General features: G+C 46.7%; 1 protein-coding gene across 8 annotated transcripts in view; it reads right to left on the bottom strand.

Annotated features, from left to right (window-relative positions):
• The window catches only part of LOC147318122 (dematin-like), a 32,430-nt gene that overhangs the window by 13,819 nt on the left and 4,658 nt on the right, over positions 1-13,953 (bottom strand). For 4 of the 8 annotated variants that reach the window (XM_086257808.1, XM_086257803.1, XM_086257810.1 and 1 more), the window contains exons 2-6: positions 5,142-5,199; positions 3,493-3,543; positions 1,394-1,428; positions 802-885; positions 586-714 (exon numbers count right to left, since the gene is read on the bottom strand). In XM_086257808.1, the coding sequence (XP_086113934.1) occupies positions 586-714; positions 802-885; positions 1,394-1,405 (225 nt within the window). In that variant the 5' untranslated portion in view covers positions 1,406-1,428; positions 3,493-3,543; positions 5,142-5,199. Of the gene's footprint in view, positions 1-585; positions 715-801; positions 886-1,393; positions 1,429-3,492; positions 3,544-5,141; positions 5,200-5,481; positions 6,449-10,714; positions 12,089-13,953 lie in introns of those variants that run through there. The other 4 variants (XM_086257809.1, XM_086257811.1, XM_086257807.1 and 1 more) reach the window with 3 other exon arrangements.

The raw sequence follows: 13,953 nt of genomic DNA, 5'->3' as shown, positions 1-13,953 counted from the left end.
ATGCACTAAGGACATCTGAGCTTTAGTATCTGTAGCTGTGAAGAAGAAACAGTCACGATGACTAAACAATGATACGACCACCGCCCGCTCCAGAGTCTCCTCCCGTCAGACCCACCGGCTGCAGTTCACCTAGGGGGCGCCCACGAGACAGTCCTCACTAAAAAGGAGTGAATGAAGCTAAACAGCTAAAATAATCATTAAGACAAAAAACAACAACAAATAATTTTGTCTTGTTTTGTTTTACAAATCCAGCATCAGTGATGTGCTTCAGTTTTACAGGATGATATTAAGATCTGACTGTATTTAAACGCCTGCTTTGAAACAATAACTCCAGCACGCGTGCAGAAGACGCAGCTGACTGTGGCGGTTGGTTGCAGTGACGTTAGAACACGCTAATAATGACAAACTGGAGCTATCGGCTCCACCTCTTCAGCTGAAACAGGATAATATTAGAGAACATGTTTCCAGGCCAGAGCTCCACACGGTGCCTCATCTAAACAGCGCCCCCATCAGGCAGGACGTCCAGAGAGCACCAGTGTAGCTGTCAGCAGGAATCTCTAAACTATGACCGGAGGGAGACGTCACCTCCAGAGGACTGTAGCTGTAGTGCGGCTGGTAGATCATCAGATCGGGTCTCTCGATGTCCAGGATGGCTTTGTCTCTCGGTAAGGCTGCCAAGTCCTTATAGCCGATAACCCCGTCCTCCACTCTGGCCTGGGGAGAGGGGGGGGGGATTACAGATTATTACCTCCAGATTAATCTGAAGGGTACGAGAGCGCGATCACGGTGTGTTTATCTCACCACGATGGCAGCAGCAGGGGATCCTGGGACGCCGGTGCCTCTGAGCGACAACACACTCCCCGGAGACGTCTGCGCCAGCTGCTGCTAACACACACACACACACACACACACACACACACACACACACACACACACACACACACACACACACACACACACACGCGCTTGTTCTTGTGTCTTTGTAAGGACTATTACTGCCTCTTACCCAGAGCCTAACTTGAACCTTTCCTTCCTAAAGGAGCAGGAGAAACGTCCTCACTGTTCTGCTTCTTCTGTCAGCTTTATTATTTCCAAGCTGGAATTGTTCTGTGACTTTATTTGTTAAATTAAAAACCAGCCCAGATGTAAATCCTCCCTTCAGCATCGCCTCCTCGTGCACCTCTGGACTTCAACACCAAACATCGACTCATCTTTGAGCTGACACGCTTCTCATGTGGAGGAACATCGTTACTGAACCACCAGGAGAACGCTTGTTGGTTTTTATTGTTGAGCAGCGCGATCATTCAGCAGAAACATCGTCACGCTGCAGCATCTCAACAACACGCCCCCCCTCCCCCCCGACAACTATCAGCAAAAGAAAGGTGTGGTTTACCTTGGGCATCATCCTGACTACTGATTGGTCAGTTCCTGAAGGAGACACACAAAACATGATGTTAAATAAAGAATAACAAGTCAGACGTTTCAGCATGACAAAGCAGGAGAGGCCAGAAAGAGTGAGGCATCATGGGAAACTTTCCACCAACCTTTCTCACATCAACACGTGTATCAGCTGCTCTGGTCCACACATGAAACATGAGTCTGACAACAATCTCCTTTTGTGTTCTTTTACTGTGTGCTGCTGTGCATCAGTGTTTCTGTCTGTGATAGAAAGGCCCACACTGAGCAGAGCCTCGCGCTGACACGAACAGTAGATTGACTATGTGCACGTTAGCATGTGCTACTTCCGGTGTGGAAACTCCTGTGGGGAGCTGTGTTTCCGGTGTCGTATTCGCGCCTGGTTTACGGTCCAAAACAATTTAACCAAATGAATGAATCAAGCGGCGATTTACATTTCTATAGATGTCTCGGGCATTTACCCAACATATCTGTAAATGATGTTCATCGACTTGTTGATATTTTCCCCGCGCCTCAGAGCAAAAGAGAAAATGGATTCAAATGTTATATTTCTCAGCTGTCCCTCGTTTATCGCGGGTGTTATGTTCTAAAAATAACCAGCGAGAGGTGAAATCAAGGAGCCGATTTTATTTTTGACGATGCAAAACGTTTGGGGGACATCGTGGACATACAGCACTGCACTGCAGAGTCACACTGTTAACAATCGATGCAGCGATTCTGGACTGTACAGGAGAGGCGTCACGGAGGAGATCGTCTGCAGCGATCAGGACGCAGGACACAATGTGCTGTAAAAATAAGCAGCAAACTTGCACTAAAAAATCTGAAACAGCGAGGTGAAAGGTGAAGCGCGTTATAGCGAGGGACCGCTGTAATTTTGAAGGTAAGTCACAACATACCCTTCCTACATACTAATGTATAGAAACCGTTACAATCATTCGTTTTGTGTGGCTGTTTTCAGGGTTTGTTAACATGCTGTGTAGGTGTGTACTGGACTAGCTGATATCAACATAACGGGGAAACATCTGGTTTGACTGTTCTTCACCTGTAGTTTGAATGCTGAACATTTGCCTGTTTAGATCATGAGACCAGTCACTATACAGAGATGTGCTTCTGAATGTGGACGATGTGTCTTCTGCTGCAGTGATGCAGTTCAGCTTGTGTTGAGTGATGTAAACAGCTGATCGATCTAAACTCTTTAAACTGATCATTAGATTTTTTATGACACAGCAGCGGTGAGTGTTCCCACCTTCTGCTCTTTGTAACTTAACACCATCTTTCCATTTTCAAGTTTTGGACATGATTGTGGAGGATATATCTTCGCAGTAGCGATTGACCGCAAAGTAAAGCTACCGGAAATGTACAACCCCACATCCGGTCTCAAACCAGGAAGTTAGCATTTTCTCGTGCACAGGGTCAATAACCCCCGGCGTGGGGAACGCCTCCACGTGTCAGGGCTGTGAGACAAAAACCATACGAGGGCACGAGATTCACACCTCGTTTCTTATTTGTGACCCTGTGGATCCTTCTCTATCCTGTCCTGGGCCTTGGTGCATCCCTCATCCTCCGGCTAAAACAAGACACCTCCCAATTTCCAGAAAACCTGCAGAGGGGCTCATTATCTAATGATTAAGCCTTATAAATCAGGGAAATGCAGAAAAAGACGCTAAAGAAACAAACATGGCTCTGAAAGCCATTCAGACTCACTGCTCACCAGCCGTTATCTGTTTAACAGCAGCCTTCACAGAGCATGTGCAGGAGACCGCTGTGCTACAGCTGCCAGGCTGACCACGCCCAGGGCCTCTGCACTGAGATCACAAATGAAATGAGCTCTAAATGACGGCGTGCTGTCAGATTACTGACACTCAGCGCTCTGCAGCAGCTGCAGGGTTTCCAGTCCGGCATTGTCTGACGTGGCCGACGGACACAAAGGGATTATTCCAGAGTCCACAGCTTTGTCACACACACACAAACACATGAGCAAGGAAACCTGGGTAACAAGCGGTCAGCCAGCAGAGTGTGTGTGTGTGTGTGTGTGTGTGTGTGTGTGTGTGTGTGTGTGTGTGTGTGTGTGGTTACCTCAGGGAGATAAAGGGATCATGTCTGTTCGTCTTCGGGTCTCTTCAGCACCTGAAACACAAACAGAGGTGTCGCTGGGACAAACTCATGATCATAATATTAACACTTTATTTTTTACTGGTTCTCACCAATATAATCAGATGCAGCAGGAAACTAAACAGTGAGACTTTTATACGTTTATAAATCTGTAAATTAACACGTGAAGTTCTCGGATTGAATAATAACAAAAAGTTAGTTTTAAATAAGTATTCTTAATCTTTATCAGCAGTTTCAAAACTATAAAATGACATTTTTGTCAACATTTACTCAGTTTGTCACCAGTTACGTCAGACATGATTCAGACTTTCACATTTCTAAATCATTTCTGAAGAAGTTTCTGGAAGTTTTCACGTCCTCTACCCTTCTGTCCTTCAGAGTTGAAAATCCTCTGCTGTTGTTCTGTCCCATTAAACTCAGCTGAAGTTGGGTTTAAAGTCAGAACAGAATCAGGTACAAAGAGCTGTTCCAGACGCTGCCCTGGTTCCTGGGATAATCCACAGCAGTGTTGACGATGGAGGATTTGAAGCCCGTTTTAAGCCCACGTCACGGTCTGTGTGACCATCCAGCTGTTGTCTCTACATTTGTGTCTCCACGTTACAACATGTATCATTTGTATACCTGTTACAGTGCTGCTGCACTCTTGGGTCTCTGTTGAAAGGAGGTTTGTGATGTGAACGAGACTTTGAGCTGAATCAATAAAGACGTATCGTGTGTCTCTATGATGGGATTCACAGATTTTGTTCAGACAGGGCGATCTCTGACCCATCCTCCCTCCCAGTATTGATCTCTGCTGGTGTCCAGTATCACTGATGATGATGAATAAGCAGAGTGAAACCAGGCAGGGACCTCTGGGCCTGAATGAAGCTAACGCTGGAGCATCAAATCCTGCAGTTCCTCCAGCATCCAGCAGGGGCGGCAGTGAGTCAGTCCCATACTCATGTTAAAACTTTACAGCAGAAACAAACATGTTTACAGCTGGATACACAAACTGTTTGTCTCTGTGGACAGTTTCCTCCTTCGTGACACCTGTTTGACTCACCTGTTTGAATCGTACTGAGGCTTAAAGTTAGGGGCGTGGCCTCTTTGGCTGACAGGTGGCTGTAGCTGCTAGCTGTCTGCTAGCTTCACCTGAACTGGACCTGTGGACTGTGTTCGTGCTGTTGGAGCCTTTTGGAGCTTTTTAATGACATCATGTGACCAATAATATGGCTGCTAACAGAGCGTCCAGGAAGGCGGAGCTCTGGTTCCTTTGACATAAATTCTAGGATTTTCATTGGATGTTGGTGTTTAGAGGGTATCTGAGTCTGTGTGATGCTCCCATTCAAAGCTGGATGCAGTTTGATAACCAAGCTGTTGCTTGTTGTTCACTCTCTGACCTTCATTTATTAAAAAGCAAATTCAAGGCAAGAAAGAGATCAGTGTCTCTGGAGAGAGTTTAATTACAGTCTAGGACTCCTGGTGATCAATACTGTGATCAATAAGGTGAAGGAGTCAGGTATCAGCTCAGTCAGTGCGTGCTGATCACTGTGATGGATCACCTCTGTAATAAACTGCCAGACACGTCAGACCAGCAACAATTTAAAGATCTTTATTAAAAAACATCAACTTACATGTTCGATTTCTGCCGATTTCCTTCTCAGGACCACGAATCCATCAGCTCAGCGTCTCCTGGAACAAAACCAAAGATGTGATTTCAGAAGAAGCAGCAGAAACAAGAGAGAACGACACAAATGAGCCTGAGAGCTCTGAGGACGGACAGCCTCCTTCAGATTCACGTGTTTGCAGCAGACAGGTGAGCGCAGGCCTGGCGGCAGGTGAGGGGCTAAAAATAGAAATGCAGCCAGTTCATGTGTGACCCATCATCGGGGGAAAGTCCTCCGAATATCTGAATGGACCTCTGAGCAGAGGCGGAGCTTCATGCTGAGGCTCTGCATCTATTTTCAGACTCACGTTGTGTCGTTGCTAAGCGATGATGCGGGCAGGTGATGAACTTTGAAATGAAATCCTCGAAGACGGCCTGCTGTCCTACCGTGGGTGCAGACAGCGAACGCAGCCTCCTGCGGGCTGAGGGGGAGTTTCTTTTGCTCTGCAGGTCTGCCGGGACACACAGGAGATAACTCAGAGGAATGCTGGGAGATATCTAGGGGTTGCTAGGTTACCGCACATGGCCGTCCAATCGTCTGGCACAAATGTGGGAGAGAGAAACAAAGAGATGCTGCACCAACGCGGACCGCCCACCATCAGACCACCGTGACACAGCAGGGGTCACGGCCTCAGGTAAACCCCACCCGGCCGCTCTGCCTGAGAGCTTAAACTAAGTTCCTGCAGAGAGTCCAAGAAAACCGCCTCCTGCATCTGTTTGTCTTTACTTCCCTTCATCTGGATGGAAAACACGACGAGAGGAAGGGGAGCACACGCTCCTCAGCTCGCACCAGAGACTGGCACAGCAGGATGTCACACTCGTTACTGACACCGAAACAATCGCATTAATCCACAGATACGAACGTTAGCTGTCCTCTCATCAACATCAGCGACCTGAGCGGGCCGCCGCAGGACTGTGAGCTGGTGCTAAATGTGGCGGCGTCGGAGCTGTGAGACGCCTCGAAGCAACGAGGCAACAGAAGAATTCAGACTGTAGGAAAACTTCTGCTTGTCTTACTGAGGACTTTTAGGTGAATGCAGCACCGAGCAGCAACAAAAGATGCTGTCGGCACAAATGGCAGGTTTAAATGTGCATCGCAGGACCGCTTGTTCTCCGGGGCCCAGTTTGTTTGTAATAAGCCGGTGACCGGCACTAACGACCCTCTCAGAGAAATCAGCCCAATAATTTACATCCAAACACAAAGAGTCAGAGAAGAAGAGACGACCGCTGAGGTCAGCGAGCCGGTGACTTTGTTTCTCGTTTCCAGACAAATCGCTCGTCCTTAAACGTCTGCAGAGCGCGAGAAAGAAGAAACGAGTGCACAGAAGCGCGTCTGTAATATTTAATGGAATAAATGTTTCTACAGCATCTCTTTATGTCACTGGAGCCATTTTTAAGCCCAGAGCTGCAGAGGATCGTCTCAGTGATGCTAATTATCAATGACCTGTTAGTGACTGTTCATACAGCCAGGACCACAAATATGTGGACACTGAAGGCTGCAGTTTGACATGCGTGTGTTTAACATGAACACAGGTATGAATCCAACACTGTGGACTCTGCGTTGGTTCTCCGGCTTCCTCCATCAGAATCCTGCATTTCTGTTGTTGGTCTTAAAGAAAAGCATATTCTTATGAAGGCACGTGATGCACTCACCTGCTGCTCAAATCTGTTTGAGAGTGGTGGCCAATCAGCAGAAATGTGGCTTAAAGGGGGAGGAGCTAAAACAGCTTGTTTCAGACAGAAGACCACTGGCAGGCTTATTTTGAGCTGTGCAGTCAGAAATAAACAACAAACACATCCACCAACTACAAACAACTCAAAGGAAGTACTTCCTGTCTGAACTTTTAAGGCAATGACACAAATAAATGTGTAAAAGAACCACATGAAGAGTCCCATGCATTTGGTGCACAAAACAATCCAATCGAAAGCTGCAGTTTCAGAGCCACACCGATGACCCTCCTCGTGTCGAGTCGTGATGCAGGAAGTGGGTCAGACACTGAAAAGTGCCGAGTCACAGCTTCACGGTCCTCAAACATCCACTGAGCTCTCAGTGAAAGAAGTCGGACTCTACACGTCAGCAGATACACCAACTCATCTAACAGAGAAGAAGACGTGTTTAAAGAGGATTCAGAGACTGAGCAGCAACTTCAGGGCTAAAGAATGAAACCAACACTGAAGCACCAAAACCTGCAGTTCCTCTGACGTGCAGCAGGGGCAGCAGCGAGTCAGTCCCATAGACTCCCATGTTAAACAGCCTGATACACAGACTGGTCTCTCTAAAAAAACACCTCACAAAACTTGCGACACGGCGTAACTCGGCTCATAACCGTAGCACGTGGGAGCAGTGTGCTCACGTGATAGAGCGGCTGTGTGTGTTTGTAGCCTCAAACCAGCATTTCATCTCCGAGGAAGTTTTCCCCGAGAGAAGTAAAGCAAGTGTGTAAGTTCGTCTCTGAATGTTTGTAAAGCATTCCCACGTAAAGCTTAACAACCGATATATGGAGCGACTGCCTCTTCTTGCTGCTACTTCAATCATGAAACTGATCAATGATCAGCTGATCGTCTCTCTTCTTTGTTTTTGGCCCACTTTGCACCAGAAAGAGGAAACCAGCGGCTGAACAACAGCAGCACGTTTAAGCTTGATCAGCTGTTGTTAGAATGTATTTAATATTACTTTCTACTCCAGGATCTTTTTCTACGTAGCTGACGCTGGTAACTGTGCAGGGGCGGATCTAGCAAAGTTTAGCCAGGGGGGCCGATAGGGCATGAACAGGGAAAAGGGGGCACAAAGACATACTTTTCTTTCTTATTCTCATTTAAAATGTCGAGCTTTTAATTATTTAATATTTATCTGAATCTTACACCCAAAGTTTTAATCTGATGTATAGAAGTCCATTACTGTATATAGTAACTGTTAAGTCTAATATACCCTAGTAAGCTATAGTACTTTTTCCTTTGGGAAGGTACCATCTGTGCAGTTCTGTAGAAGAAAGATGTTGAATCTATTTAATTATTCTTGAAAAATAATTGATTTCTGTGCATTTTTCCACACTGCATCAAATTAAGGTTGATTACGTCAATTAAGCATCATGAGGTGGAGTTTTTTGCTGGGAGTTGGAACCCTATTAGTCAGGTTGTTTAATATTTCTGCTAAGTACTCTTTAAAACACCAGAATAGTGAGGATGGAGCAGGTTTAAGTTTATTAGATTGATCAGTTTTGCTGAACTATGAAATATTTTGGGTGCAGTGTGTTTTTTACATGCAGGTATAACAGAATAGCTTTAGTGTTTTTTTTAACTTGAGTTTGAACTTATACAAAATGTGGCAAGATATTTAAAAAAAAAACAGTTTTATTGATTAAAAAACACACTAAATTGGATTCATATCGGCAGCGGCAGATATCCAAATTTATGATATCGGTGTCGGACATAAAAAAGTGGTATCGTGCCATCTCTAACCAGAACCAACAGTCACTTGTGAGGACACAAGTTTGAAGCCTTTTTGAGGCTCAGAATGTGGTTTTAGTGTCACAATTAAGTCATGGTCAGGTTTATGGTTGGGCATTCATTTTTAATGGTTAGGGTAAGGGGCTAGGGAAAGCATTATGGTAAATAACCTGTATTTGTACAGCGCTTTACACATTCAGTCATTCACACACTGGGGATGGCAAGCTGTCAATGAAGGTCCTCACTAAGATAGCTGAACAGGCTTGTGTGTGTGTGTGTGTGTGTGTGTTGGCAGCGTCTTATCTCCGCTCACAGAGACGTGACCACACCCAGCCTATCATCGTTTATGTAACGGCTGCTCTCATTGGCCGATGCGGATGACATCACAGTGTCTGTGGCGTGTTTGATCTGACAGGAAGTTTAAACGTTTCTTTATTTCCAGCAGAAGAAGAGATGAAATCAGCTGTTTTTGTTGCGTCTTCACGTCAAAGTTTGGATTCGTTTCCCTGATAAACTAATAAAACCAAACAGGAAACGCTGGTTTTTACGGCGCCCCGCCAGCGTCTGTCTCGCCTCCGATCCTCGTGAGGTTTCTGAGGCGGAGATTTGACACTCTGCCCCGAACAGACCCAGACTCATCCTTCCTTCCTCCCTCCCTTTCCTATTCCCTTCTTCATTTCATCTTCTTGTTTTTTGCCAAATCTCTACCATTCATGCTTCCTTTTTATTTCCTACATCCTTTCTCCCTTCTCCAACATTTTGTTTTTGTCCCCTTTCTTTCCTTGCTTCATATCCTTTACTTATTCCCTACCACCTCCTTTCATCCCTTCTTCTGTCAGATCTATTCATGTGTCTTTATGCAGGCTCTGTCCTTCCTTCCTTGCTTCCTTGCTAGTGTCTCTTTTTTCCTCACTTCCTTCTCTCGCTACCTTCCTCCCTCCTTTCCTTTTAATCTCTTCCTTAAAGTTTTCTATTTCCTTTCCAAACTTCTGTTTCCTTCGTTATATCTCTCATTCTTTCCTTACCACCTTTCCTTCCATTCTCTTTTTTCCACCCTGTTCCCTCTCTCCTTCTTTGATTCTTTAACTGTTTCCTTCCCTCTCTACTCTCTTATTTCCTTCTTTGTCACCTTTATCCATTTCCTACCTCCTTCCTTTCTTTTCCCTTGCCTTGCTTATCTCCCTTCCTCTCCATGCTTCCTGTTTCCATCCCTCCTGTCCTAGTTTCCTTTCCTTTAACATTAACTCGTTCCTTCTGTCCTTCTCTCTCGCTGTTTTAAGGAAGCCATATTTTATTTGATCATGTGACAGGTTTGATTTGCAGCTGTGTGGAATAAAAACAGGTCACTGTGAAGCGTCGGGGTCGTTCTGAACGTGTTGTTCTGAAGCTCGCCCGGCTGCAGGATATCAGCCGACACTTAAAATTCCTGCAGCCTAAAGGCCTGCAGCTCCGCCCCCTGCCTCATCCTCACAGCATCGACAGCCCCCCGTCGCCTCCTCGGCCCCCTGCTGCACTCGCAGATAAGAGCCGAGGCCTCCGTCGTGGTATTAAAGGACCAGGCTGCACTTTTACAACCCGAGGATTAAACTGGAGCCCAGAACACCACAACACGTCCCTGAAGTCACATTAGGCGTCAGGAGCCCCGCCCCCTGACTCAGACCCTCAGAGGGTGACAGCTGGAAGCTGCTGCTTCACAGTAATACAACGAGACAATCAGACGAGCTCCCGAGAGCGAGCACTTGGTGAGAGTAGGAACAAAAAACTGGAGCACGCTCAGGGAGGGGCGGGGCCATCTGCTGTGACAGGTTCAGGGTCATGCTGCACACCTAACCTGCTCTGATCTGAGGTCAGAGGTCAGCAGGTACAAAACCACCGCCGGCTGACCAATCAGATCTCTGGAAAATCGAAGGCTCCCTCAGACCTCAGCGCGCTGACAGTGACAGCTCTGCAGTGTTTGTCTGTGCTCAAGGCGACGGTCTCACGCCGCGAAGCAACGAGAAGACAATGAATCAAACTCCTCACCATCACTGAACAGACTGGCGTCCAGCGTCTCTGCGGCAGACGCAGGGGAGGAGCTGAAGCTGCAACACAAACCTTCAGATTAGAGCGAACGCAGCCGTTAGCTCACAGCTGCACCTCCAGCAGGTTCCTGTACGCGCTGCAGCAAAGCCCCAAACTTGCTGTTGTATAACATGAGTGAAGATGACTCATGTGTCCAGAAATAGAGAAGAAGAGCGCCCACGCAGCACGGCGAGGCGTTCAGGGACTCTACGAGCATACGGGACGCCTCTGAGGACTCCACAGACTAGCGTGCGCCTCTGGATATGTGAAAGATTTACAGACGCAGATGATTTTCCACCAAGAGCCCAAAAACCACGACAGCAGGAGAATGTTAACTGCACGAGACACACACGAGCAGCCACGCTCAGCGCACACACGGTCGTGTATGACTGAAACACAGTGTTACGTCCCCACATGAAAGCTAGAAGAGTCATCAAGGTGACTCCAGAAGAAGAAAATGCCGACCTCCGAGCGGGAGCTCAGAACAGTTTATTTTATTGGGATTCCATAATGTTGATTGGAGGATGTGGAAGTCTTCTGTGAAGCTTTTCCTGACCGAGAAGAGCGACCACATCCGAGGCTGGGATTTTTTGTTCACGTTACCCAGTCACCTTATGTAAACTGGAGGGTTTTTGTGTTTATGAGGACTATTTTGAGGGGGAGAAAAAAAGCTAAATGTTCTTTATATGTTTGTATAATTGTTGTAATAGCAAAAACACATTCACTGCATATAAGCTTTGTTTATATTTGCAGAACCCATAAAAAGATGCAGTGCTTGGTTTGAGATATTGAATTTAATCAATTATAAAATAATACAAATCTTATGTCTTAATTTCTTTGTTATTCAAATAATCTGCGACAGGATATATGTGTATAAAAAAGAGCAAGAGAGGAGGAGGCGGAGAAAAACACCACGCCCACACAAGGGCAGTATCAGGGGGCCCAGCTAGGGCCGTAACAGCCCCTCCATAAATACAAACCAGTGGTCTGTCACAGAATGTCCTACCCAACTTTTAAACATATCACTTACCATGCACCATAATAACGGTTAGGCATAGCCTGCCAAATCTGACCTTTTTGATGGGTCGATGGCTCAAGTCCCTCAAAATAGTGTCCAAAGCGACAGCCAGGTGTGTTTTGAGCCTTCACATATGGAGAACCCAGCGAACAGCTAAAAGGCCTTTCACTTTTCAGACGCTTCTTCGCTAGGTCAGGGCGACAGGTATGCTGGTTAGTCAGAGGTGCAGGTTTGAATGTTTGTGTTGTACACAGTGTGTCACACTGCAGGTCATCTGGACCTGAAAGATTGTCAACAGGTGGCATCTCATAATTAGGTGACCTCTGACATTCACCAAATGACACCACTGAGCAATTATGCTCCAATTGTTGCCTAGTGAACCACAGTTCACTCTTTTGAAAGCAGATCGAGGCACCTCCCCCCTCGTGCCTTGTTCACCACTAGCACCGCTAGCCTTCGCTAGTGTGTCGCGTCGCTCTTGCTTAACGACACTGGCTTTATGGACGAGTGCGAACTCGTCAGCCAGTGTCGCGGCCTGCTGCAAAGTGGAGACTTTCTGTTCGTTCAGATATACTGCCATCCGCTCGGAGATGCAGTTTTTAAATTCCTCAAGGAGAATTAACTCCCGTACCGAAACTAGGTCTGCAGATTTACAGGCCATACACCTTCGGCCAAAGAGGACACTCTTTTCCCTCGCAAAATCCAGGAAGGATTGACCCTGCAGCTTTTTCCAACCCCCGAAATCGCTGCCTATAAGCCTCGGGGACTAGTTCGTAGGCCAACAGGATTGCACTTTTCAGTTTGTCGTAATCCAAACTGCACTCAGCGGACAACGAGGAACAAACTTCTTGTGCCTTGCCCACCAGCTTGCACTGCAGCAGGATGACCAACGCATCCCGCGGCCAACGCAAGGCTGTCGCTATCCGCTCAAATGATTCAAAATAAATCTCCACCTCCGTGTCACAAAATACAGGGACCAGACGACTATTCATTCCTACATCAAACTGTACCTCTGTCTGTGACAGCAAAGCCGCCACAGGAGGGGTGGAGGCCTGCTGGAGTTCCAGCTGTCGTAGCTAGACCTTAGTCTCCGCCTCCACCTTCTTCAGCTCAACCTCCCTAGCCCTAGCCAGTTCCGCGTCCAAACGCCTAAGCTCTATCTCCCTTTTCAGCTGGAACTATCTCTCAAGCCCCTCCTTTTCCAGCTGGAGACGAGCCAGATGGACTTTGAGCCTAGCATCCTGCTTAGAACCCTCTGATGACTGGATGGAGAGCAGATCAAAACGGGGCAGCGTCATTGGCCCGCCCTCGGGCAGCCCCTGGCCCACAGGTGTAGACACTGACAGATCTACGGCCTGGCTTGGAACCTGAGGCGCTGCACTTCGTCCAGCCGGACCGGGTGTGCTCGGGGGTTCTCGCCTTACAACTAGTGATGTGACGTTCTGTATCGAGGCTTCGAAGCTTGTGTCGAGTAATGGAGGGGGCGTTTCCGCGATGCGCGTATCGAGGCTTGCTTCATTTATGGGAGGAGCTGAAAATGATGACGTCCGAAGCCTCGCTGCCCGGCTGTACCACGTGACTGGTTCATGAAGTGGTTCGAACTTTGCCACGAGATATGACAGCGATATAAACCCCTCAGACTTCATTCAAAATGTGGGTGTTTGATGGAGAGTTGCGGTTAGTGAGAGTTTGGAGACCGTTTGGAGGTTTATGAGAGTGAGGAGAGAAAGTCAGGAGAGAATGGAGCCAGCTAAGAAGAGGAGGATGTCCTCCCCTGTGTGGGAACATTTTGATCTTATTCCTCCCAACAAGGTATGTGAATTTCTACAGAAGATGCATTTTCATGATACTGATGGTGCAATACAATTTATGTTGAGCTGTCTTGACTTTTGTACAAGGTGAAGTGTTTGCTATGTGCCAGGGAGCTGGGATATAACAACAACACCTCATCCATGCTTAGGCACTACAGAGCTTTGCATGAGAATAAGAGGAACACCGATTGTGGAGCAAGACCAGGTGAGCCATCAAATGCAATGATAATACAGCATGCAGTAATGTTACTAAATTATATAACAATATTATACAGCTGTAATAAGTTACGTGTGTGATATTTATATTTGTGCTTTGTCTTTATTGTCTTTCCTCAGGAGAACAATCTCAAATAGATGAAGACCTGGTCAGCATGGTGATTGAGGACTCCCAGCCAGTTAGCATTGTGGAGGACAAAGGATTCAAAAGATTTGTTAAATCATTA

Source organism: Aulonocara sp. 'chitande type north' Nkhata Bay, linkage group LG12 (genome assembly GCF_057382095.1).
Source record: "Aulonocara sp. 'chitande type north' Nkhata Bay isolate Kocher_YH1m ecotype deep benthic linkage group LG12, A_spYH_male_GT1.1, whole genome shotgun sequence".
NCBI classification, from domain to species: domain Eukaryota; kingdom Metazoa; phylum Chordata; class Actinopteri; order Cichliformes; family Cichlidae; genus Aulonocara; species Aulonocara sp. 'chitande type north' Nkhata Bay.
Note: the sequence above shows the minus strand (reverse complement) of the source record. Positions and strands in the feature narration are given on the sequence as shown.